At 39.0% G+C, this 25,553-nt stretch overlaps 1 protein-coding gene across 1 annotated transcript in view; it reads right to left on the reverse strand.

The window, feature by feature from the left end:
- The window catches only part of BATF (basic leucine zipper ATF-like transcription factor), a 114,550-nt gene extending 90,981 nt beyond the window's left edge, over positions 1–23,569 (reverse strand). The window contains exon 1 of the mRNA XM_053688991.1: positions 23,500–23,569. Within this exon, the coding sequence (XP_053544966.1) occupies positions 23,500–23,565 (66 nt within the window). The 5' untranslated portion in view covers positions 23,566–23,569. The remainder of the gene's footprint in view (positions 1–23,499) is intronic.
- Positions 23,570–25,553: the final 1,984 nt, after the last annotated feature.

The raw sequence follows: 25,553 nt of genomic DNA on the forward strand, positions 1-25,553 counted from the left end.
TATAGAAACACCTGAATCTATCATACCTCCAGACAGAATAATCTGTTTAACTACCAGCTTTAAAACCACCCTAAAACAGCATCTCTCTCAGGACTCATCTTTGCAGCAACTTGGATTAAACAAACATCAGGACGGTTTGTACTACCATGACAATCTACTTTATATACCTGAAGCTCTTAGGGATGAGATTGTTGGTTATGCTCATGACTCACTATTAGCAGGTCATCCTGGAGTTCATAAAACATTGCATTTATTAAAGAGAGATTATTGGTGGCCCAAAATGAATGACACAGTCACTCGATATGTACAAAGTTGTCCCACATGTACCACTAAAAAACACTCACATAACCGCCCTTATGGTTACCTTCTTTCGCTTCCAATCCCAGACAGACCTTGGACAGACATCGCCATGGATTACATAGTGGACTTACCATCTTCATCAAATTTCAACACCATATTAGTGGTGGTTGATTTGTTTTCTAAAATGGCTCATTTCATCCCCCACAGGGGTCTTCCAACAGCTTCAGAAACTGCCTCTCTATTCTTAAACAACATAGTGAAACTTCATGGATTGCCTAAATCTGTCACTACGGATAGGGGGTCACAGTTCACATCCAGGTTCTGGACCCAGCTATGTCGTACCCTCAACATCTGTAGAAGACTTAGCTCAGCCTATCATCCCCAGACAAATGGGCAAACGGAAAGAACTAATCAGTCACTTGAGCAATATCTCCGCTGCTATTGTACTTTAGAACAAGATAATTGGCATTCACTGTTGGCCACTGCCGAATTTGCTCATAACAACTCACTACACTCCTCAATGAAAACCACACCATTTTTCATCAACTATGGGTTTCATCCATCGTATCATCCTACCTGTACGTCTGATTCTACACTTCCAATGGTAAATGATACAGTCAATTCCATTGCTAATGGTTTTGCTTCTTTAAAAACAGTATTAGAAGTGGCACAAACTACCCAGAAGCATCACTATGATTTACGCAGATCTAAACCTCCGGATTATGCTGTTGGCGACAAGGTCTGGCTTAGTACAAAAAACCTACGTTTAAAGATTCCTAGTAAAAAATTAGGTGCATTGTATTTAGGTCCGTATGAGATTATTAAAGTAATCAATCCTAATGCCGTGACTCTACAATTACCATCTACTCTGAAGATACATCCAACGTTCCATGTGTCCTTGTTAAAACCCTACTCCTTGGTCAGGGGTAACTTACAGACTTCTTCTGTTGTTCCTCAAGTCAGTGATGATGTTGAATATGAAATCGAATCTATCTTGGACTCCAGATACCTTCATGATCAACTACAGTATTTGGTAAGATGGAAGGGTTATGCTCCTGAGGAGGATTCGTGGGAGCCATCCTCAAACTTCTCTGCCCCCCAACTCCTCTCTTTGTACCACCGGAGAAATCCTGAACGTCCTGGTCCTTGATCCGCGGAGCGGCTCCTTGAGGGGGGAGTTCTGTCAGGATTTTACCATTCTGTACCTTTAACTACTAATTATCATACTGCTATTTAAGGCTCCACCTACTGTTGAACGTTGCTTGGTAATTTGTTCAGTTACCCACTGTTCCTGAACACTTCACACCCAGCTATTCCCTCCTGTCTAAGTTGGGATTTCCTGCTACTGATGCTAGTTCCTGTTACTCAAGTCTTGTGGTTTTGCAGCTCCACAACTTTGTTCCTGTCTCTCTCGCTGCTTGCTTCCTGCTTACTCGCATGCTGGTCCGTTGGCGTGTGACGTCACTAGGTGAAACCGCAGCCGCCACACACTCTCACTGAATCTCGGCACACGCTGTGTGCATTTCTTCTCCGGTAACTCCGCTTCTGCTCCACTCTGAGGATACTATTTGGGAAGTCGGTTTGTATGTATTATCAACAGGATTACCGGTCTGTATTACCAATTTACAAATAAGGATATCTTGCCTTTCATGTCATTTGCTATTGCTTGCCTCAAATAATCAAGTAATCAAGTTTACCTGCCATACTAAGCTATTAACCAGTTTATCTCATGCACTTGCTGATTACATGAACTATTCCGCTTGTGATTCACTATATTGACTTGCACAGTGACTTTTGCCGTATCTATCATTTGCCTAAATAGCACTGCTCCATTTGCATTAACCTCTGATGAACTTTATGTGCTTAAACTGACTTTAACCCAACAACTACTCTCAAACTGCATATCTCTTATCTGGTTGTAAATAACCAACGAAGCTACCCTGCACAACTCTATCTAAAGTGTGTGTGTGTGCCTGTGCAAGTTATGTAAATATTTTATATGTGTGTGATGCGAGTCTACAACTAATTTGGATGTGAATAAGCTTCTCCCTAAACTTTGGATTCTGAGTTATCCTACATTACCATACTATATTACTGTTTAGCTCATATCCAACTCCTTTTGGTATACCATCTTCACTCTGTATCCTACAGTAGTGACCCTCAGATCTATGAGCATAACAGGGTTCACACAAGTTAGATCTTAGTGAACCCGAGGTAAGGTGTGAGACTGAGTGGTCCTGCATGAACAAGGGTACTAGTTCATACTTAAACATTACACATGTTGTCTAGGATAAGTAACTCCTTTCTGTCTTTATTTAGGGCTTTATTATCATGTTGTCTAGGATAAGTAACTCCTTTCTGTCTTTATGTAGGGCTTTATTATCATGTTGTCTAGGATAAGTAACTCCTTTCTGTCTTTATGTAGGGCTTTATTATCATGTTGTCTAGGATAAGTAACTCCTTTCTGTCTTTATTTAGGGCTTTATTATCATGTTGTCTAGGATAAGTAACTCCTTTCTGTCTTTATGTAGGGCTTTATTATCATGTTGTCTAGGATAAGTAACTCCTTTCTGTCTTTATGTAGGGCTTTATTATCATGTTGTCTAAGATAAGTAACTCCTTTCTGTCTTTATGTAGGGCTTTATTATCATGTTGTCTAGGATAAGTAACTCCTTTCTGTCTTTATGTAGGGCTTTATTGTCATGTTGTCTAGGATAAGTAACTCCTTTCTGTCTTTATGTAGGGCTTTATTATCATGTTGTCTAGGATAAGTAACTCCTTTCTGTCTTTATGTAGGGCTTTATTATCATGTTGTCTAGGATAAGTAACTCCTTTCTGTCTTTATGTAGGGCTTTATTATCATGTTGTCTAGGATAAGTAACTCCTTTCTGTCTTTATGTAGGGCTTTATTATCATGTTGTCTAAGATAAGTAACTCCTTTCTGTCTTTATGTAGGGCTTTATTGGATGCTCTCGCTAGGGATTTTTTGGATGCTCTCGCTAGGGATTTTTTGGAATAGCCTCTTATAAGAAGTTTTTTTCTTAGATCAAGTGCTGCTTTTTTAAAAGATTCCAGGGTTGTGCAATTTCTTCTGAGTCGCAGATATCCCCCCACAGCAGTGACGTGCAGTGACGTCAGAGGATGGTGAGGCAGTGGCTAGGATACGCCTTCATTCTTTAGATATCCTTTGTTGAAGAAATAGCAATGCACATGGGTGAGCCAATCACATGAGGTATCTATGTGCAGCCACCAATCAGCAGCTACTGAGCATATTTAGATATGATTTTCAACAAAGGACATCAAAAGAATAAAGAAAATTAGATATTAGATGTAAATTGGAAAGTTATTTAAATTTACATATGGGTTTCATATGGGTTTCATGTCCCTTTAAATGGTGTCTTGGAAAACTGGTCAACTTAGTAAACATCTGATTTTAGTCTAAAAGGATTGTAACAGAAACTCTTGCCAGATAACACAATGCTTGCTCTGATTATGAGATCTAGAAATCCATGCCCATTAAAATATGTTTAAAACATACATTTTACTTTAATGCTGCAAATTATGCTTATAGATTCTTTCATTACATAAGGGATGAGAGTCAGAGGGGGAGGAAGAGAGACAGAGAGAGAAAGAGACCATGGGGGAGAACAACACATAAGGAGAGAGATGGATAGATAGAGAGACACACACACACACACACACACACACACACACACAACACACACACAAGGTGGGGGACCACTGCATTTTAAAGTAATAAAACAGCAGAGCTACAGAGAGTTCAGAAAATTAGTCTATAATTTAGTGTGAAGTACAGAGGCAAGCTGCTAAGTTAGTGGGTGTAAAGTTTGAGTAAACAAAATACAAAAACGACCCTGCTATAAAAGAGTAAACAAACACTAAACCACATTCATTAAATTATCATTTTAACTAACAGAATCTTTCAGTAAAATCTTACTTTAATAAGATGTGAAACACTGCTCTCTGTGCCTCTCTTCCTCCTCTGTAAGGATTCAGGAAGTGACAGTGGCACATTCCACTGCACTTAGAGGGGAAGAACAGAACTTTCTTTTTCACTTTAGCAAAGCTAGCAGGTTCACAGGACAGCAACAAAATATATGAAAGTTGTTTTTTTGCGTTTTTGTTTTGTTTTATATGATTTAACATCCAGCCCCAACCCTATGTTCCACTTACTAATGCCTCTCACTGGATTGGTTCAGCCCAAATAGGACTGCCTCAAATAAGCAGTTAATGAGCCATGCAATGATCTTAACCACTTGCATCCAGTAGATGGCGCAGCATGTTGTGTAATGGTGGGCAGACCTGATTGTGCCTCTTCATTGCACAACATATAGCTATGAGAAAAAAAAATGCTGGGGGAAAAAATTTACAATTTTTTTTTTAAAGCCAATAAAAAAAATATATTTTTGCCCATATGAGAGGTGAAGCACTGCCTCACCTGCCTCTAGTGACTGCACATCACTGCCCCACAGGTAACCCTCTCATTGTGGAGAGATGATGGAGCTACTAGCATATAGTGTATTTGGGTTTTCTGAATGCATCTGTCCCACCCTTTTGATTGTAAGATCTAAAAATTCAACCTTTTCTTCCTCTATTGTGGATGTGAGGTATAAACATAAACGGCTAGATTACGAGTCTTGCGTTAGCCTTAAAAAGCAGCATTGAGGGGTCCCAACGCTGCTTTTTAACGCCCGCTGGTATTACGAGTCAGGCAAGAGAGGGTCTACCGCTCACTTTTTTTCCGCGATTTTAGCATACCGCATATCCCCTTACATCAATTGCGTATCCCATCTTTTTAATGGGATTTTCCTAACGCCGGTATTACGATCGCCTTAAAAAGTGAGCGGTAGACCCTCTCCTGTCCAGACTCCTACCACATTTAAAAGTCAGTAGTTAAGAGTTTTATGGGCTAACGCCGGAACATAAAGCTCTTAAGTAAAGTGCTACAAAGTACACTAACATCCATAAACTGCCTATTAACCCCTAAACCGAGGCCCCCCCCCCACATCGCAAACACTATAATAAAATTATTTAACCCCTAATCTGCCGACTGGACATCGCTGCCACTTTAATAAATGTATTAACCCCTAAACCGCCGCACTCCCGCCTCGCAAACACTAGTTAAATTTTATTAACCCCTAATCTGCTGTCCCTAACATCGCCGACACCTACCTACATTTATTAACCCCTAATCTGCCGATCTGCCTAACCCTAACCCCCCCTAATTTAAATATAATTTAAATTAAATTAAATTACTACAATTAAAAAAAATAATCCTATTTAAAACTAAATACTTACCTATAAAATAAACCCTAAGCTAGCTACAATATAACTAATAGTTACATTGTATCTAGCTTAGGGTTTATTTTTACTTTACAGCTAAGTTTGTATTTATTTTAACTAGGAACAATAGCTATTAAATAGTTATTAACTATTTAATAACTACCTAGCTAAAATAAGTACAAAAGTACCTTTAAAATAAGCCCTAACCTAAGTTACAATTACACCTAACACTACACTATAAATAAACTAATTACCTAAACTACCTACAATTAATTACAATTAAATTAAATAAACTAAATTACGGGGAAAAAAAACACTAAATTACAGAAAATAAAAAAAGAATTACAAGAATTTTAAACTAATTACACCTAATCTAATCCCCCTAATAAAATAAAAAAGCCCCCCAAAATAATAAAATTCTCTACCCTATACTAAATTACAAATAGCCCTTAAAAGGGCCTTTTGCGGGGCATTGCCCCAAAGTAATCAGCTCTTTCACCTGTAAAAAAAAATACAATACCCCCCAACATTAAAACCCACCACCCACACACCCAACCCTACTCTAAAACCCACCCAATCCCCCCTTAAAAAAAAACTAACACTACCCCCTTGAAGATCACCCTACCTTGAGACGTCTTCACCCAGTCGGGCACAAGTGGTCCTCCAGAGGGTCCGAAGTCTTCATCCTATCCAGCCAGAAGAGGACCTCCAGACCGGTCTTCTATCTTCATCCTTCCGGAGCGGAGAGGGTCCATCTTCAGGACATCCGACGCAGAGCATCCTCTTTATCCAACGGCCGACGACTTCATCCAGACGGCATCTTCTATCTTCATCCTTCCGGAGCGGAGAGGTTCCATCTTCAGGACATCCGACGCAGAGTATCCTCTTTATCCAACGGCCGACGACTGAATGACTGGTACTTTAAGTGACGTCATCCAAGATGGCATCCCTTCAATTCTGATTGGCTGATAGAATCCTATCAGCCAATCGGAAATTAAGGTAGGAAAAATCTTATTGGCTGATGCAATCAGCCAATAGGATTGAAGTTCAATCCAATTGGCTGATCCAATCAGCCAATAGGATTGAGCTTGCATTCTATTGGCTGTTCCAATCAGCCAATAGAATGTGAGGTCAATCCTATTGGCTGATTGCATCAGCCAATAGGATTTTTCCTACCTTAATTCCGATAGGTAGTTTAGGTAATTAGTTTAATTATAGTGTAGTGTTAGGTGTAATTGTAACTTAGGTTAGAGTTTATGTTACAGGTACTTTTGTACTTATTTTAGCTGGGTAGTTATTAAATAGTTAATAACTATTTAATAACTATTGTACCTAGTTAAAATAAATACAAAGTTGCCTGTAAAATAAATATAAATCCTAAGTTAGCTACAATGTAACTATTAGTTATATTGTAGCTATATTAGGGTTTATTTTATAGGTAAGTATTTAGTTTTAAATAGGAATAATTTATTTAATTGTAGTAAATTTATTTAGATTATTTTAAATTATATTTAAATTAAGGGGGTGTTCGGGCTAAGGTTAGACTTAGGTTTAGGGGTTAATAAATTTATTATAGTGGCGGCGGCGTTGGCGGCGGCAGATTAGGGGTTAATAAATTTCATATAGTTGCAGCGACATTGGGGGGGCAGATTAGGGGTTAATAACTATAATGTAGGTGTCGGCGATGTTGGGGGCAGTAGATTAGGGGTTCATAAGTATAATGTAGGTTGCAGCGGTGTCCGGAGTGGCAGATTAGGGGTTAATAATATAATGTAGGTGTCAGCGATAGCGGGGGCAGCAGATTAGGAGTTAATAAGTGTAAGATTAGGGGTGTTTAGACTTGGGGTTCATGTTAGGGTGTTAGGTGCAGACATAAAATTCATTTCCCCATAGGAATCAATTGGGCTGCGTTAGGAGCTGAACGCTGCTTTTTTGCAGGTGTTAGGATTTTTTTCAGCCAGCTCAGCCCCATTGTTTCCTATGGGGAAATCATGCACGAGCACGTTTAGCCAGCTTACCGTTACCGTAAGCAACGCTGGTATTACAGTGAAATGTGGAGATAAATTTTGCTCAACGCTCACTTTTCTGAGGCTAATGCCGGCTTGAAGAAAACTCGTAATACCAGTGTTGGCTTAAGTGAGCGGTAAGAAAAAAAGGCTCGTTAGCCCCGCACAGCCTTACCGACAAAAACTCGTAATCTAGGCGAAAGGGTTTACATTAAGCAGTTGTATAAATTCCTGTAGAAGGTTTCTAGTGTATGCATGTGTGTGTGTATATGTGTGTATATGTGTGTGTATATATGTGTATGCATGAGTGTGCGTGTGAATGTGTGTATATGTTTATGCATGTGTGTGTTATATATATATATATATATATATATATGTGCATATGTGTGTGTGTGTGTATATATAAATAATATATGTGTGTGTGTGTGTGTGTGTGTATATGTGTGTATATATAACATAATTTATGTAAGAATTTACCTGATAAATTCATTTCTTTCATATTGGCAAGAGTCCATGAGCTAGTGACATATGGGATATACAATCCTACCAGGAGGGGCAAAGTTTCCCAAACCTCAAAATGCCTATAAATACACCCCTCACCACACCCACAATTCAGTTTAACGAATAGCCAAGCAGTGGGTGATAAAGAAAGGAGTAGAAAGCATCAACAAAGGAAATTTGGAAATAATTGTGCTTTATACAAAAAAATCATAACCACCATAAAAAGGGTGGGCCTCATGGACTCTTGCCAATGTGTTTTCTTTCATGTAATTGGCAAGAGTCCATGAGCTAGTGACATATGGGATATCAATACCCAAGATGTGGAGTCTTCCACTCAAGAGTCACTAGAGAGGGAGGGAATAAAACAAAAACAGCCATATTCCGCTGAGAAAATAATCCACAACCCAAAAATAAGTTTATTTTCACTTTTGAAAGAAAAAAACTTAAATAAAAAAGCAGAAGAATCATACTGAAACAGCTGCCTGAAGAACTTTTCTACCAAAAACTACTTCCGAAGAAGCAAATACATCAAAATGGTAGAATTTAATAAATGTATGCAAAGAGGACCAAGTGGCTGCTTTGCAAATCTGATCAACTGAAGCTTCATTCTTAAAAGCCCATGAAGTGGAGACTGATCTAGTAGAATGAGCTGTAATTCTCTGAGGCGGGGCCTGACCCAACTCCAAATAAGCTTGATGAATCAAAAGTTTCAACCAAGAAGCCAAGGAAATAGCAGAAGCTTTTTGACCTTTCCTAGGACCAGAAAATAAAACAAATAGACTAGAAGTCTTTCTGAAATTTTTAGTAGCTTCCACATAATATTTCAAAGCTCTTACCACATCCAAAGAATGTAAGGATCTCGCCAAAGAATTCTTAGGATTAGGACATAAAGAAGGGACAACAATTTCTCTACTAATGTTGTTAGAATTCAAAACCTTAGGTAAAAATTGAAAAGAAGTCAGCAAAACAGGCGTATCCTGATGAAAAATCAGAAAAAGAGACTCACAAGAAAGAGCAGACAGCTCAGAAACTCTTCTAGCAGAAGAGATAGCCAAAAGGAACAACACTTTCCAAGAAAGTAGTTTAATGTCCAAAGAATGCATAGGTTCAAATGGAGGAGCCTGTAAAGCCCTCAGAACCAAATTAAGACTCCAAGGAGGAGAAATTGACTTAATGACAGGCTTAATATGAACTAAAGCCTGTACAAAACAGTGTATATCAGGAAGTATAGCAATCTTTTTGTGAAATAAAACAGAAAGAGCGGAGATTTGTCCTTTCAAGGAACTTGCAGACAAACCCTTATCCAAACCATCCTGAAGAAACTGCAAAATTCTAGGAATTCAAAAAGAATGCCAGGAGAATTTATGAGAAGAACACCATGAAATGTAAGTCTTCCAAACTCTCTAATAAATCTTTCTAGAGACAGATTTACGAGCTTGTAACATAGTATTAATCACTGAATCAGAGAAACCTCTATGACTTAAAACTAAGCGTTCAATTTCCATACCTTCAAATTTAATGATTTGAGATCCTGATGGAAAAACGGACCTTGAGATAGTAAGTCCGGCCGTAATGGAAGTGGCCAAGGCGGGCAACTGGACATCCAAACCAGATCCACATACCAAAACCTGTGTGGCCATGCTGGAGCCACCAGCAACACAAAAGACTGTTCCATGATGATTTTGGAAATCACTCTTGGAAGGAGAACTAGAGGCGGGAAGATGTAAGCAGGTTGATAACACCAAGGAAGAGTCAGTGCATCCACTGCTTCCGCCTGAACATCCCTGGACCTGGACAGGTATCTGGGAAGTTTCTTGTTTAGATGAGAGGCCATGAGATCTATCTCTGGAAGCCCCCACATCTGAACAATCTGAGAAAACACATCTGGATGGAGAGACCACTCCCCTGGATGTAAAGTCTGGCGGCTGAGATAATCCGCCTCCCAATTGTCTACACCTGGGATATGCACCGCAGAGATTAGACAGGAGCTGGATTCCGCCCAAGCAAGTATCCGAGATACTTCTTTCATAGCTTGGGGACTGTGAGTCCCACCCTGATGATTGACATAAGACACAGTTGTGATATTGTCTGTATGAAAACAAAAGAATGGTTCTCTCTTTAGTAGAGGCCAGAACTGAAGAGCTCTGAGAATTGCACGGAGTTCTAAAATATTTATTGGTAATCTCGCCTCTTGAGATTTCCAAACCCCTTGTGCTGTCAGAGACCCCCAAACAGCTCCCCAACCTGAAAGACTCGCATCTGTTGTGATCACAGTCCAGGTTGGGCGAACAAAAGAAGCCCCATGAACCAAACGATGGTGATCTATCCACCATGTCAGAGAGTGTCGTACATTGGGATTCAAGGATATTAATTGTGATATCTTTGTATAATCCCTGCACCATTGATTCAGCATACAAAGCTGTAGAGGTCTCATGTGAAAACGAGCAAAGGGGATCGCGTCCGATGCTGCAGTCATGAGACCTAAAACTTCCATGCACATAGCCACTGAAGGGAATGACTGAGACTGAAGGAGCCGACATGCTGCGACCAATTTTAAACATCTCTTGTCTGTTAGAGACAGAGTCATGGACACTGAATCTATCTGGAAGCCTAAAAAGGTGACCCTTGTCTGAGGAATCAAGAAACTTTTTTGGTAAATTGATCCTCCAACCATGTTTCCCGAAGAAACAACACTAGTTGATTCGTGTGAGATTCTGCAGTATGTAAAGACTGAGCTAGTACCAAGATATCGTCCAAATAAGGAAACACCACAATACCCTGTTCTCTTATTACAGATAGTAGGGCACCCAGAACCTTTGAAAAGATTCTTGGAGCTGTTGCTAGGCCAAATGGAAGAGCAACAAATTGGTAATGCTTGTCTAGAAAAGAGAATCTCAGAAACTGATAGTGTTCTGGATGAATCGGAATATGAAGGTATGCATCCTGCAAGTCTATTGTGGACATATAATGTCCTTGCTGAACAAAAGGCAGAATAGTCCTTATAGTCACCATCTTGAAAGTTGGTACTCTTACATAACGATTCAAAATTTTCAGATCCAGAACTGGTCTGAACAAATTTTTCTTTCTTTGGTACAATGAATAGTTTGAATAAAACCCCAAACCTTGTTCCTGAAGAGGAACTGGCATGATTACCCCTGAAGACTCCAGGTCTGAAACACACTTCAGAAAAGCCTGAGCTTTTACTGGATTTACAGGGATGCGTGAGAGAAAAAATCTTCTCACAGGAGGTCTTACTTTGAATCCTATTCGATACCCTTGAGAGACAATGCTCTGAATCCAATGATTTTGGACAGATTTTATCCAAAAATCCTTGAAAAACCTTAATCTGCCCCCTACCAGCTGAGCTGGAATGAGGGCCGCACCTTCATGCGGACTTAGGGGCATTTCCTAAATGGCTTGGATTTATTCCAATTTGAGGAAAGCTTCCAACTGGAAGCAGATTCCTTGGAAGGAGGATTGAGTTTTTGTTCCTTATTCTGACGAAAAGAACGAAAACGGTTAGAAGCCTTAGATTTACCCTTAGGTTTTTTATCCTGAGGCAAAAAAACTCATTTTCCTCCAGTGATAGTTGAAATAATAGAATCCAACTGAGAACCAAATAAATTATTACCTTGGAAAGAAAGAGATAGTAATCTAGATTTAGATGTCATATCAGCATTCCAAGATTTAAGCCACAAAGCTCTTCTAGCTAATACAGCTAAAGACATGGATCTAACATCAATTTTGATAATATCAAAAATGGCATCACAAATAAAATGATTAGTATGTTGCAGTAAGCGAACAATGCTAGATATGTCAGAATCCAATTCATGTTGCGCTAAATTTTCCAACCAAAAATTTGATGCAGCCGCAACATCACCCAAGGAAATAGCAGGTCTGAGAAGATGACCTGAATATAAATAGGCCTTCCTTCGATAAGATTCAAGCTTCCTATCTAAAGGATCCTTAAAGGAAGTGCTATCTTCCATAGGAATAGTGGTACGTTTAGCAAGAGTAGAAATAGCCCCATCAACTTTGGGGATCTTTCCCCAAAACTCTATAGATTTTGCTGGTAAAGGATACAATCTCTTAAACCTTAAAGAAGGAATAAAGGAAGTACCTGGCTTATTCCATTCCCTAGAAATCATATCAGAAATAGCTTCAGGAATGGGAAAAACACCTGGGGAAACCACAGGAGGTTTAAAAACAGCATTTAAACGTTTATTAGACTGAACGTCAATAGGACTGGTTACCTCAATATCCAAAGTAATTAACACTTCTTTTAATAAAGAACGCATATACTCTATTTTAAATAAATAAGTAGATTTGTCAGTGTCAATATCTGAGGAAGGATCTTCTGTTTCAGATAGATCCTCATCAGAAGAGGATGAATTATTATGTTGTTGGTCATTTGAAATTTCATCAGCTAAATGAGAAGTTTTAAAAGACCTTTTACGTTTATTAGAAGGTGGAAATGCAGACAAAGCCTTCATAATAGATTCAGAAACAAATTCTTTAAAATTTACAGGTATATCATGCACATTAGAAGTTGAAGGAACTGCAACTGGCAATGTACTATTACTGATGGAAACACTATCTGCATGTAAAAGTTTATCATGACAACTATTACAAATGACATTTGGTGGAATAATTTCTACAATTTTACAACAAATGCACTTAGCTTTGGTAGAACCGATGTCAGGCAGCAATGTTCCAGCAGAAACTTCTGAGACAGGATCAGATTGGGACATCTTGCTCAATGTAAGAGAAAAAACAACATATAAAGCAAAATTATCTATTTCCTTAAATGACAGTTTCAGGAATGGGAAAAAAAGCAAAAGCATAGGCCTCTTGATAGAAAGGAAAGCAGGAGGCAAACAACAATGGGGTATTGAAATAATGAAGAAAAAATTGGCGCCAAGTATGACGCACAATGTAACGTAAACTTTTTTGGCGCCAAAAATGACCGGAAATGACACACTTGCGTCACTAATGATGCTGCCGTGTAAAAGGTCTCAACGTCACGTATGACGCCAGAAATGACGAAGTTGCATCAAAAACGTAATTTCCCGCGCCAAAAAAATTTGCGCCAAAAATGACGTAATAAAGTCTAACATTTGACGCACCCGCGGGCCTAATACCCGCAAATGCAAAAAGTAGTCAAATTGAAAAAGACTAATCCCCAGGTAAGAAATAAATTTCTTAAAGTGTTTATATTCCCAAATATGAAACTGACAGTCTGCAGAAGGAAATACATGAACCTGACTCATGGCAAATATAAGTACAATACATATATTTAGAACTTTATATAAATGCATAAAGTGCCAAACCATAGCTGAGAGTGTCTTAAGTAATAAAAACATACTTACCCAAAGACACCCATCCACATATAGCAGATAGCCAAACCAGTACTAAAACAGTTCTTTAGTAGAGGTAATGCGGTAAATTAAGAGTATATCGTCGATCTGAAAAGGGAGGTAGGAGATGAATCTCTACGACCAATAACAGAGAACCCATGAAAAAGACCCCCGTTAGAGAAATCATTGTATTCAATAGGTGATACTCCCTTCACGTCCCTCTGACATTCGCTGTACTCTGAGAGGAATCGGGCTTCAACAATGCTGAGAAGCGCATATCAACGTAGAAATCTTAGCACAAACTTACTTCACCACCTCCATAGGAGGCAAAGTTTGTAAAACTGAATTGTGGGTGTGGTGAGGGGTGTATTTATAGGCATTTTGAGGTTTGGGAAACTTTGCCCCTCCTGGTAGGATTGTATATCCCATATGTCACTAGCTCATGGACTCTTGCCAATTACATGAAAGAAATATATATATATATATATATATATATATATATATATATATATATATATATATATATATATATAAATATATGTATGCATGTGTGTATATGTTTATGCATGTGTGTGTACATATAAGTGTATATGTGTATATAAAAGTGTATATGTATGTGTATATATATATATATGTGCATATGTGTGTGTGTGTGTGTGTATATATATATATATATATATATAAATACCACCAGAAGCAGGGAACCAGCACACTTTCTTTATATTCAGCTGCCGGGGTGCACTTGCAAACAAACAAATATCCACATAATAAAGCAGGCACTCTCCGTTTTAATTTTATCGTTTAATGGTAAACGTTTTCGGGGTTTCCCCCGTCCTCAGACCACTTACAGATATCTGATAATACACAACTTAAATAGCTACTCACCCTCACCGTGTCAAATCGCCAACAGACTCCCAGCTTCCGTGTCGCGCAACTGCGCATGCGCGCCCGGAACTAAGGAGAGCCGACAAGGACCAACCACCCACTGCTAAAAGCAAAAGTGAAAATCAACATCACACACAATAATGCAGCAGTGTAGACCTCTAACTGTATATAGTACCATACTGCAGAGAAATATTATTACCCTATACTCGGCATATTGAAATATACACAGACCTATCCACAAGCCTTGTTTACACCTCATTACTTCAAATGTTAAGTATACACCTGTTACCATTCTGCCATAAAGGGGATATTATTATATTTTTATACGGTTATATTTACACAGTTCTATTTACATATTTACACAGAAGGGACATCCGTGTTAGGTTGCATTATTCATCCTATATTACACTCCTGCCCCTAACTGAACAATTGGCCCAATATCTCTTTAACCAACTTAAAGGTGTTGGACCCCTGTGTATATTACTTAACCACAAAGCACCCCACCATGTCACCTTTTTCTTAAAATATTTAACAGTCATCCTCAGTTACACTGATGTTTAGCTAGCAGTGGGGAACCCAGTCAAAAAGATAATGAGCTGGATTGCAATTTAATTGCATGTATTTAATCCAGTCATGGACATACCCCAACCTAATATCTTAAGCTCACTTCTAACTATGACGGTGGCAGTAGGCATACATCCACTACAAGTCTTACAAAAAACATTGGTAATCCAAATGGACATTCAGCCCCTTTGGGTACATAGTCTCCAGGTTAAAAATCCACTGAGACTCTCGTTGTAGTAGACGCCTGCCCCTGTCACCCCCCCTAGGGTTACGTGGAACGTGATCTATGATAATATAACATTTGTAGATAGTATTCTGCAACCAATCGTGAGGCACACTGACTCCTTTCTCCTGGACTCTATGGAGTTGATACAGCTGTTAAAGACCTATCACACATCTGGTGGAGGCGAGTTGCTGGTCACACTAGATGTGACCAGTTTATACACTGTGATTCCCCATGATCAGGGTATGGCTGCTATGGTGTACCATCTTCTTAGACATCCTTATGTTGGGCCTCCAGTGGATGTGATGTCGGAACTACTGGATTTCTGTTTGAGATGTAATTATTTCAAATTTGAGAGGGACTTTTATTTACAGATCTCAGGAACAGCGATGGGGTCCAACGTGGCCCCATCTTATGCGAATCTGTTTATGGCCCACTTCGAAACGGTTGCAACTACTGCCTTTGGTGATCACAGAATACGGCTATACCGACGTTATATTGATGATCTCTTCCTTATCTGGTGTGGTACAGAGGATGAGTTACTGGTGTGGTATGCAGAATTAAACAAGGTGAATCCACATATACAGTTGAAGATGACCTATGATATACATACCATCGACTTCCTTGATCTAAGGATCTTTAAGGAAAACACAGGTATCAGCACAACCTTATACTATAAGGAAACTGACAGGAACTCACTATTGGATGCTACAAGCTGCCATCCTCCCAGTTTGAAAAAATCATTGGCAAGATCACAGTTTAAGCGAGTGGTACGCAACAACAGTAACCAGCAAAAGAAGGAACAGCAACTACAGGAAATGTACAAAAAATTCATGGACCGTGGGTATGGTTCTAAACATCTTGACGAATCACTGATTGAAGCGACGGGGCTTACACAGGAAGAGGCACTTATGAAGATGGAGAGGGACAAGGGTGAGGAGAAGAAGATGATCTTTACCACCATCTTCTCACCTGAGAAGCTACAGTTCTCCAATATCTTGAGGGAACATTGGGACATTTTGGAGAGTGACAAAACACTACCATTTGCTTCCTGTGTGTCACCTTTGGTTGGGTTCAAACGTGGAAGATCACTGAAAGATATGCTCTTGAGGCCCGACAACAGTGACAGCTATATGCCTAGTACATGGTTAAAAACCACGAAAAAAGGTTGCTTCCGTTGCAGTGGTTGCACTACCTGTGGTGGGTTAACCCAGAGCAGCACGTTTCAACATCCATGGTCTAATAAAAAATATAAAATCTTGCACAGGGTGACCTGCACAACCACGTATATTGTTTACTTACTACACTGTCCGTGTGGTAAATTTTACGTGGGTAAGACCCAGGATGATCTCAGGACGAGGATGGCGAACCACCGGTCAGCGATTCGGCTGGCAATCAAGGATGGTGATTCAGATCAACCGGTGGCTCGCCACTTCTGTACCAGTGGTCATGCTGTATCTGACCTTCGGTATATTATCATAGATCACGTTCCACGTAACCCTAGGGGGGGGTGACAGGGGCAGGCGTCTACTACAACGAGAGTCTCAGTGGATTTTTAACCTGGAGACTATGTACCCAAAGGGGCTGAATGTCCATTTGGATTACCAATGTTTTTTGTAAGACTTGTAGTGGATGTATGCCTACTGCCACCGTCATAGTTAGAAGTGAGCTTAAGATATTAGGTTGGGGTATGTCCATGACTGGATTAAATACATGCAATTAAATTGCAATCCAGCTCATTATCTTTTTGACTGGGTTCCCCACTGCTAGCTAAACATCAGTGTAACTGAGGATGACTGTTAAATATTTTAAGAAAAAGGTGACATGGTGGGGTGCTTTGTGGTTAAGTAATATACACAGGGGTCCAACACCTTTAAGTTGGTTAAAGAGATATTGGGCCAATTGTTCAGTTAGGGGCAGGAGTGTAATATAGGATGAATAATGCAACCTAACACGGATGTCCCTTCTGTGTAAATATGTAAATAGAACTGTGTAAATATAACCGTATAAAAATATAATAATATCCCCTTTATGGCAGAATGGTAACAGGTGTATACTTAACATTTGAAGTAATGAGGTGTAAACAAGGCTTGTGGATAGGTCTGTGTATATTTCAATATGCCGAGTATAGGGTAATAATATTTCTCTGCAGTATGGTACTATATGCAGTTAGCGGTCTACACTGCTGCATTATTGTGTGTGATGTTGATTTTCACTTTTGCTTTTAGCAGTGGGTGGTTGGTCCTTGTCGGCTCTCCTTAGTTCCGGGCGCGCATGCGCAGTTGCGCGACACGGAAGCTGGGAGTCTGTTGGCGATTTGACACGGTGAGGGTGAGTAGCTATTTAAGTTGTGTATTATCAGATATCTGTAAGTGGTCTGAGGACGGGGGAGACCCCGAAAACGTTTACCATTAAACGATAAAATTAAAACGGAGAGTGCCTGCTTTATTATGTGGATATATATATATATATATATATATATATATATATATATATATATATATATATATATATATATATATATATATATATATATATATATATATATATATATATGTGTGTGTGTATATATGTGTATGCATGAGTGTGTGTGTGTGTGTGTGTGTGAATGTGTGTATATGTTTATGCGTGTGTGTGTGTGTGTATATATATATATGTGTATATGTGTGTTTGTATATATATATATATATATATATATATAAACAATATATATGTGTGTGTGTGTATATATATATATATATATATATATATATATATATATATATATATATATATAAATATATGTTTATGCATGTGTGTATATGTTTATGCATGTGTGTGTACATATAAGTGTATGTGTATATATATATGGGCATATGTGTGTGTGTGTCTGTGTGTGTATATATATATATATATATATATATATATATATATATATATATCTATATAAATATGTGTGTGTGTGTATATATATATATATATATATATATATATATATATATATATATATATATATATATATATATATATGCGTGTGTATATGTGTGTTTATATATGTGTACATGTGTGCAGGAATATATATATATATATATATATATATATATATATATATATATATATATATATATGTGTGTGTATATGTTTGTGTGTATATATATATGTGTATGCATGTGTATGTATGTATGTGAGCTTGTGTGTGTGTGTGTGTGTGTATATGTGTATGTATGTATGTATGTATGTATGTTTGTGTGTAAGTGTGTTAGTATGTGTGTGCATGTATGTATGTACACATTTGTGTATATGTGTATGTGTGTGTGTATGTGAGTGTGTATGTCTGTGTGTGTACAGGGATTGCAGAATTATTAGGCAAGTTGTATTTTTGAGGATTAATTTTATTATTGAACAACAACCATGTTCTCAATGAACCCAAAAAACTCATTAATATCAAAGCTGAATAGTTTTGGAAGTAGTTTTTAGTTTGTTTTTAGTTATAGCTATTTTAGGGGGGATATCTGTGTGTGCAGGTGACTATTACTGTGCATAATTATTAGGCAACTTAACAAAAAACAAATATATACCCATTTCAATTATTTATTTTTACCAGTGAATCCAATATAACATCTCAACATTCACAAATATACATTTCTGATATTCAAAAACAAAACAAAAACAAATCAGTGACCAATATAGCCACCTTTCTTTGCAAGGACACTCAAAAGCCTGCCATCCATGGATTCTGTCAGTGTTTTGATCTGTTCACCATCAACATTGCGTGCAGCAGCAACCACAGCCTCCCAGACACTGTTCAGAGAGGTGTACTGTTTTCCCTCCTTGTAAATCTCACATTTGATGATGGACCACAGGTTCTCAATGGGGTTCAGATCAGGTGAACAAGGAGGCCATGTCATTAGATTTTCTTCTTTTATACCCTTTCTTGCCAGCCACGCTGTGGAGTACTTGGACGCGTGTGATGGAGCATTGTCCTGCATGAAAATCATGTTTTTCTTGAAGGATGCAGACTTCTTCCTGTACCACTGCTTGAAGAAGGTGTCTTCCAGAAACTGGCAGTAGGACTGGGAGTTGAGCTTGACTCCATCCTCAACCCGAAAAGGCCCCACAAGCTCATCTTTGATGATACCAGCCCAAACCAGTACTCCACCTCCACCTTGCTGGCGTCTGAGTCGGACTGGAGCTCTCTGCCCTTTACCAATCCAGCCACGGGCCCATCCATCTGGCCCATCAAGACTCACTCTCATTTCATCAGTCCATAAAACCTTAGAAAAATTCTTGAGATATTTCTTGGCCCAGTCTTGATGTTCCAGCTTGTGTGTCTTGTTCAGTGGTGGTCGTCTTTCAGCCTTTCGGCCATGTCTCTGAGTATTGCGCACCTTGTGCTTTTGGGCACTCCAGTGATGTTGCAGCTCTGAAATATGGCCAAACTGGTGGCAAGTGGCATCTTGGCAGCTGCACGCTTGACTTTTCTCAGTTCATAGGCAGTTATTTTGCGCCTTGGTTTTTCCACACGCTTCTTGCGACCCTGTTGATTATTTTGAATGAAACGTTTGATTGTTCGATTATCACGCTTCAGAGGCTTTGCAATTTTAAGAGTGCTGCATCCCTCTGCAAGATATCTCACTATTTTTTACTTTTCTGAGCCAGTCAAGTCCTTCTTTTGACCCATTTTGCCAAAGGAAAGGAAGTTGCCTAATTATTATGCACACCTGATATAGGGTGTTGATGTCATTAGACCACACCCCTTCTCATTACAGAGATGCACATCACCTAATATGCTAAATTGGTAGTAGGCTTTCGAGCCTATACAGCTTGGAGTAAGACAACATGCATAAAGAGGATGATGTGGTCAAAATACTCATTTGCCTAATAATTCTGCACTCCCTGTATGTGTGTATGCATGTGTGTATATGTGTATGTATGTGTGTTTGTATGTGTGTGCATGTGTGTATGTAGGTGTGTGTATGTATGTATGTATGTATGCATGTGTGAATATGTGTATGTATGTGTGTGCATGTGTGTATATATGTGTTTATGCATGTGTGAATATGTGTATGTATGTGTGTGAATGTGTGTATATATGTGTTTATGCATGTGTGTGTATGTATGTATGGTGTGTATGTGTATGTTTGTATGCATGTGTGTGTGTATGTGTGTGCGTGTGTGCATGTATGTATGTATGTATGTACGCATGTGTGAATATGTGTATGCATGTGTGTATGTATGTGTGTGTATGTATGTATGGTGTATGTGTGTATGTATGTGTGTATGTGTATGTTTGTATGCATGTGTGTGTATGTGTGTATGATGTGTGTATGTATGTGTATGCGTGTGTGTGTATGCATGTATATATGTGAGACACAAACATACTGAGTCAGTGAGACACAGACTGAGACAGTGAGACACAAACATACTGAGTCAGTGAGACACAGACTGAGACAGTGAGACACAAACAGACTGAGACAGTGAGACATAAACAGACTGAGACAGTGAGACACAAACTGAGACAGTGAGACACAAACATACTGAGACAGTGAGACACAAACATACTGAGGCAGTGAGACACAAACATACTGAGGCAGTGAGACACAAACATACTGAGACAGTGAGACACAAACATACTGAGACAGTGAGACACAAACAGACTGAGACAGTGAGACACAAGCAGACTGAGACACAGACTGAGACAGTGAGACACAGACTGAGACAGTGAGACACAGACTGAGACAGTGAGACACAGACTGAGACAGTGAGACACAAACAGACTGAGACAGTGAGACACAAACAGACTGAGACAGTGAGACACAAACAGACTGAGACAGTGAGACACAAGCAGACTGAGACAGTGAGACACAAGCAGACTGAGACAGTGAGACACAAGCAGACTGAGACAGTGAGACACAAGCAGACTGAGACAGTGAGACACAAGCAGACTGAGACAGTGAGACACAAGCAGACTGAGACAGTGAGACACAAGCAGACTGAGACAGACACACAGAGATCAAGAGATAAAACGTTTGTGAAAAAGGACAAAAGAGAGAGAGACTGAAATATTAAAGTGTGTATGTGAGTGTCAGAGAAATATAGGGACAGTCAACAGCAGAGAGAGAGATACAGAGAGGACAGTAATAGAGAAAGAAATAAAACTCTGAATTTCACGTATTGCAGTGTATGTGTGTATGCATGTGTGTGTATGTATGTGTATGCCTGTGTGTGTGTATGTTTGTGTGTGTGTATGTGTATTTATATATGTGTGTATGCCTGTGTGTTTGTATATGTGTGTGTGTATGCATGTGTATGCCTGTGTGTGTGTATGTTTGTGTGTATGTATGTGTATTTATATATGTGTGTGTGTATGCATGTGTATGCCTGCGTGTTTGTATATGTGTATGTGTATGTATATATGTGTTTATGCATGTGTATGCATGTGTGTGTTTATGTGTGTGTGTGTGTGTGTGTGTATGTATGTGTATGCATATGTGTGTGTATGTGTATTTATATATATATATGTGTGTAAGTAACATAGTAACATAGTAGATGAGGTTGAAAAAAGACAGAAGCCCACTGAGTTCAACCTATACAAATCTAAAATATATACAAAAACCTCCAGTTAAGCTTAAATAATCCCACTAAAAGGTGACCCATTTAATACTAGCAATCATATCCATGAATTTTTTTTATAGACAGAAATGTAACTAAATAATTTTTAAATGTATCTAGGGTATTGGCATTCACTACCTCCTTTGGTAATGAGTTCCACAATTTTATTGCTCTTACAGTTAAAAAAACGTTTCCGATTCAGGAGATTAAATCTCCTTTCCTCCAACCTTAAATTGTGGCCTCTGGTCACAAACAATTTTCTTGGAATAAACAGAGCTTCTGCCATCTCTGTATATGGGCTTTGAATATATTTATATAAAGTAATCATGTCACCTCTCAAGCGCCTTTTTTCTAAAGAAAACAGACCCAGTTTGGCTAGCCTCTCCTCATAGGTTAAATTCTCCAATCCCCTTATTAGCTTTGTGGCCCTTCTCTGAACTTTTTCTAGTTCTGCAATATCTTTTTTTGCGATTGGTCCCCAGAACTGCACTCCATACTCAAGGTGAGGTCTTACCAGGGCTTTATATAGTGACATAATTATGCTTTCCTCCCTTGAGTCAATGCCTCTTTTAATACATGCTAGTATCTTATTAGCCTTTGAAGCTGCTGCCCTGCCTTGTGCACTCATCTTTAGCTTGTTATCTATTACTACTCCCAAATCCCTTTCCTCCTGTGTTTGGCTAAGTCTTGTCCCATTTAAAAAATAAGTTGCCTGCTTATTTTTACTTCCAAAATATAGAACCTTGCATTTTCCTGTATTAAATCTCATTTTCCATTTACCTGCCCATACTTCTAATTCTTGCAGATCCCTTTGTAACGAAAGTTCATCCTGCTCTGACCTAATGACCTTACTTAACTTAGTATCATCTGCAAAAATAGATATGTCGCTATTTAATCCTAGCTCCAAGTCATTTATAAAAATATTAAAAAGAATAGGGCCCAGCACTGATCCCTGGGGTACTCCACTGATTTCCTTTGTCCAATCTGAGTATGATCCATTTACTACTACTCGTTGCTCCCCATCTTTTATCCAGTTATTTATCCATGAGCTAACATTTTCAGCTATTCCCAGTCCCTTAATTTTGTGCATTAATCTCTCATGTGGCACTGTATCAAACGCCTTTGCAAAATCTAAGTATAAATATGTGTATGTATGTGTATGTATGTGTATGTGTATGTGTATATGTATGTGTATATGTGTATGCATGTCTGTGTGTATATTTGTGTGTGTGTGTATGTATGTATATGTATGTATGTGTATGTATGTGTATGTATGTATGTGTATATGTGTATGTATATGTATGTATGTGTATATGTGTGTGTATATGTGTATGTATGCATATGTATGTATGTGTATATGTGTATGTGTATATGTGTATGTATATGTGTATGTATGTGTATGTGTATGTATATGTGTGTATGTGTATGTGTGTATGTATGTATGTGTATATGTGTATGTATGTATTTATGTATGTATGTGTATGTGTGTATGTATGTGTATGTGTATGTATGTATGTATGTATGTATGTGTATGCATGTATGTATGTGTATGTATGTATGTATCTGTATGTATGTATGTATGTATGTGTATGTATGTGTGTATGTGTATGTATGTATATGTATGTATGTGTGTATGTATGTATGTGTATGTATGTATGTATGTGTATGTATGTGTATATGTATATGTCTGTGTGTATGTTTGTGTGTGTGAGGACAGGGTGTTTGGATGGGTGAGTTACCATGATGCCAGTACCAGGGTGATTAGTACCTGTGGGGTGCTGGAGCACGAGGAGCTGCTGTAGTCCTGCTCGGTGCTGTCAGAGTCCGGATGCATTGTCTCGCTGCAATAAGGAAATTCTGGGTTTTATTTCTTCCTCTTTTACTGCCCCCTCTGTATCTCTCTTTCTCTGCTGTTGAATGTCCCTTTCTTTCTCTGACACTCACATACACACTGTAATATTTCAGTCTCTCTCTCTCTCTCTTTGTCCTTTTCACAAACTTGTTATCTCTTGCTCTCTGTGTGTCTGTCTCAGTCTGTTTGTGTCTCACTGTCTCAGTCTGCTTGTGTCTCACTGTCTCAGTCTGCTTGTGTCTCACTGTCTCAGTCTGTTTGTGTCATACTGTCTCAGTCTGTTTGTGTCTCACTGTCTCAGTCTGCTTGTGTCTCACTGTCTCAGTCTGCTTGTGTCTCACTGTCTCAGTCTGTTTGTTTCTCACTGTCTCAGTTTGTTTGTATCTCACTGTCTCAGTTTGTTTGTATCTCACTGTCTCAGTATGTTTGTGTCTCACTGTCTCAGTCTGCTTGTGTCTCACTGTCTCAGTCTGCTTGTGTCTCACTGTCTCAGTCTGCTTGTGTCTCACTGTCTCAGTCTGCTTGTGTCTCACTGTCTCAGTCTGCTTGTGTCTCACTGTCTCAGTCTGCTTGTGTCTCACTGTCTCAGTCTGTTTGTGTCTCACTTTCTCAGTCTGTTTGTGTCTCACTGTCTCAGTCTGTTTGTGTCTCACTGTCTCAGTCTGTTTGTGTCTCACTGTCTCAGTCTGCTTGTGTCTCACTGTCTAAGTCTGTTTGTGTCTCACTGTCTCAGTCTGTTTGTGTCTCACTGTCTCAGTCTGTTTGTGTCTCACTGTCTCAGTCTGTGTCTCACTGTCTCAGTCTGTGTCTCACTATCTCAGTCTGTTTATGTCTCACTGTCTCAGTATATTTGTGTCTCACTGTCTCAGTCTGTTTGTGTCTCAGTCTGTTTTTGTCTCACTGTCTCAGTCTGCTTTTGTCTCACTGTCTCAGTCTGCTTTTGTCTCACTGTCTCAGTCTGCTTTTGTCTCACTGTCTCAGTCTGTTTTTGTCTCACTGTCTCAGTCTGTTTTTGTCTCACTGTCTCAGTCTGTGTCTCACTGTCTCAGTCTGTGTCTCACTGTCTCAGTCTGTGTCTCACTGTCTCAGTCTGTTTGTGTCTCACTGTCTCAGTCTGTTTGTGTCTCGCTGTCTCAGTCTGCTTGTGTCTCGCTGTCTCAGTCTGCTTGTGTCTGTCTGTCTCTTACTTGCTCTCTCTCGGTTTCTGTGTGTGTCACCGTGCCCCGCACTGTTTCTGTTTCCTGCCTTCATGCTGTCACCTTTCTCATGTGGTTTTTGCATCTGGGGACCAATGCTGGAAGTCACATGTGAAGTAATATTTTTAAAAGGTCACTTAAATGAAAAAAAAACTAATTGGGGAGAAACTAAAAAATACCCGGGAAACCCCCAAATGTCTCTCTCATGAAATAGCGCTGAAGGCCTAAGAGGAAGGACAGAGAGGTGACATATAGTTTCTCCACCACTTTAAACCCACAACACACGTTTACAGACTGTAATACCCATCTCCGTGAAGCTGCAAGAGATGTGTCTGATGGCTGAAGAGGAGACAGCAATATGTCCTTATGGATGTGTACAGTGACATACGACCTCTTGCCAGGTTTACCTTCGCCACTTGTGTGCAAAAACAACATAAAGGATTTTACTGGTAGATAAGAATCAAAACGCCAATCAAATCTCCCTGTATCAGCTTAATTTATTCTACATATTCCAGGCACTCCTGTATTCCCTTACAGTATGTGTTATTACCGCCTCTACTGGATGTCTGTTACATGCACTAAACACCCTATCAGTATAACCTTATACATACCCAGGCACCCCTGTATTCCCTTACAGTATGTGTCATTACCGCCTCTACTGGATGTCCATTACATGCACCAAACACTTTATCAGTATAACCTTATACATACCCCAGGCACTCCTGTATTCCCTTACAGTATGTGTAATTACCGCCTCTACTGGATGTCTGTTAC

Source organism: Bombina bombina, chromosome 1 (assembly GCF_027579735.1).
Source record: "Bombina bombina isolate aBomBom1 chromosome 1, aBomBom1.pri, whole genome shotgun sequence".
Classification (NCBI taxonomy): Eukaryota; Metazoa; Chordata; class Amphibia; order Anura; family Bombinatoridae; genus Bombina; species Bombina bombina.